The 1,282-nt window shown below is 36.0% G+C and overlaps 1 protein-coding gene across 1 annotated transcript in view; it reads right to left on the reverse strand.

Moving 5' to 3' along the window:
• LOC102812340 (RNA-binding protein 33-like) overlaps positions 1-1,282 on the reverse strand; it is a 163,970-nt gene that overhangs the window by 144,772 nt on the left and 17,916 nt on the right. Inside the window, exon 4 of the mRNA XM_006871302.1 lies at positions 489-565. Coding sequence (XP_006871364.1) covers positions 489-565 — 77 coding nt within the window. The remainder of the gene's footprint in view (positions 1-488; positions 566-1,282) is intronic.

Raw genomic sequence — 1,282 nt, forward strand, 5'->3', positions numbered from 1 at the left:
GCAATTTTGTGAGCATTTCAATGTTAAATCATTAGGCTTCCAATTGACAGTACTGATTTGGCTCCTTTTCTTTTTGTTTCCTAATGTTAAAACTTCTTTAAAGAGCACCTGTTTTTCTTCAGTTAATAATGCAAAAAGACTACAATAACCTGGTAAAAGTCCCAGGACCCTCATAGTAAATGATTAATATCATTGCTTTATAAAGTATCTTTAATTTTATGGAGCTTATGTTGAGAAATAAAGTTTTATTTTTTAATTTTTCTCTTCTAATTTTATTTTTCCAAACACTTTTTGAAGTGCCTTCATATTCCATGTAAGCCCTGGTATGGTGCTGTGGGACAATGGGCTGGATTACAAGGTCGTTTTTGAACTGCAAAGTTGGCCAGATGCTCCTCGGAAACCCTATACAGAGTCATTATGAGTCAGAATGACTTGACAGCACTTAATAACAACAGTTCCTAACATTTAAAAGAGGAATACTTGTGTACCTGAAATTTTCTTCATCTTCATTATCACTCTGTAAAAGATCATCATTTAGCTCTTCATCTGACAAATCCGACTGATTCTAATAAAAATAAGAAAGTTAATTAATGCATGTCATTTCCATAATAAGACTTGTTATAAAAGTGCAAAATTACAGTAAGTGGATTATTTCTAACATTTGCCACCCAGAAAGATTTCTCAGCTTGGTACTACTGGTTGACCATCAATAGATTCTATACAGAGCATACTAGCTAATTGCCTTAGACTAGTTTTAGATGTTACAGACAAATTATAATGAGTCCTGGTGGCACGGTAGAATAAGCACTAGAATGCTAACTGCCAAGGATGGTATTCAAACCCAGCAGCTACTCCTCGAAAGAAAGATGAGACTTTCTGCTCCCGTAGAGATTTATAGCCTCAGACACCCTATATAGGATTTCTATGAGTCAGAATTCACTAAGTGGCAGTAACAGATAGGCAAGTTAGTAAAGAAGCATCAAAATTAATGATCCTGTTATTCTGATTTCTTAAAAGAAAAAAGGTGGATTCTTTGGTGAATTCCTATTTTAAAAAGTAAATTTTTTTCTTATCATACACAAAAAAGAAGGGGATCTTTACTATTTGACAAAATTTAATACTATTAGACAGTATCCCCAGGGCACGGTGGTATCACCGTTAAGACATGCCCTGGAGTGAGCGGACAGCCACTTCTCCATCTTTGGAGCGAGCTTGCCTGAGGGAGCCAGCATTCACCGAAGACCCACCTGAAAGAGGGATGTCATCTGCATTTCCATTGAGG

The sequence above is a fragment of the Chrysochloris asiatica genome, unplaced genomic scaffold (genome assembly GCF_000296735.1).
Source record: "Chrysochloris asiatica unplaced genomic scaffold, ChrAsi1.0 scaffold00166, whole genome shotgun sequence".
NCBI classification, from domain to species: Eukaryota; Metazoa; Chordata; class Mammalia; order Afrosoricida; family Chrysochloridae; genus Chrysochloris; species Chrysochloris asiatica.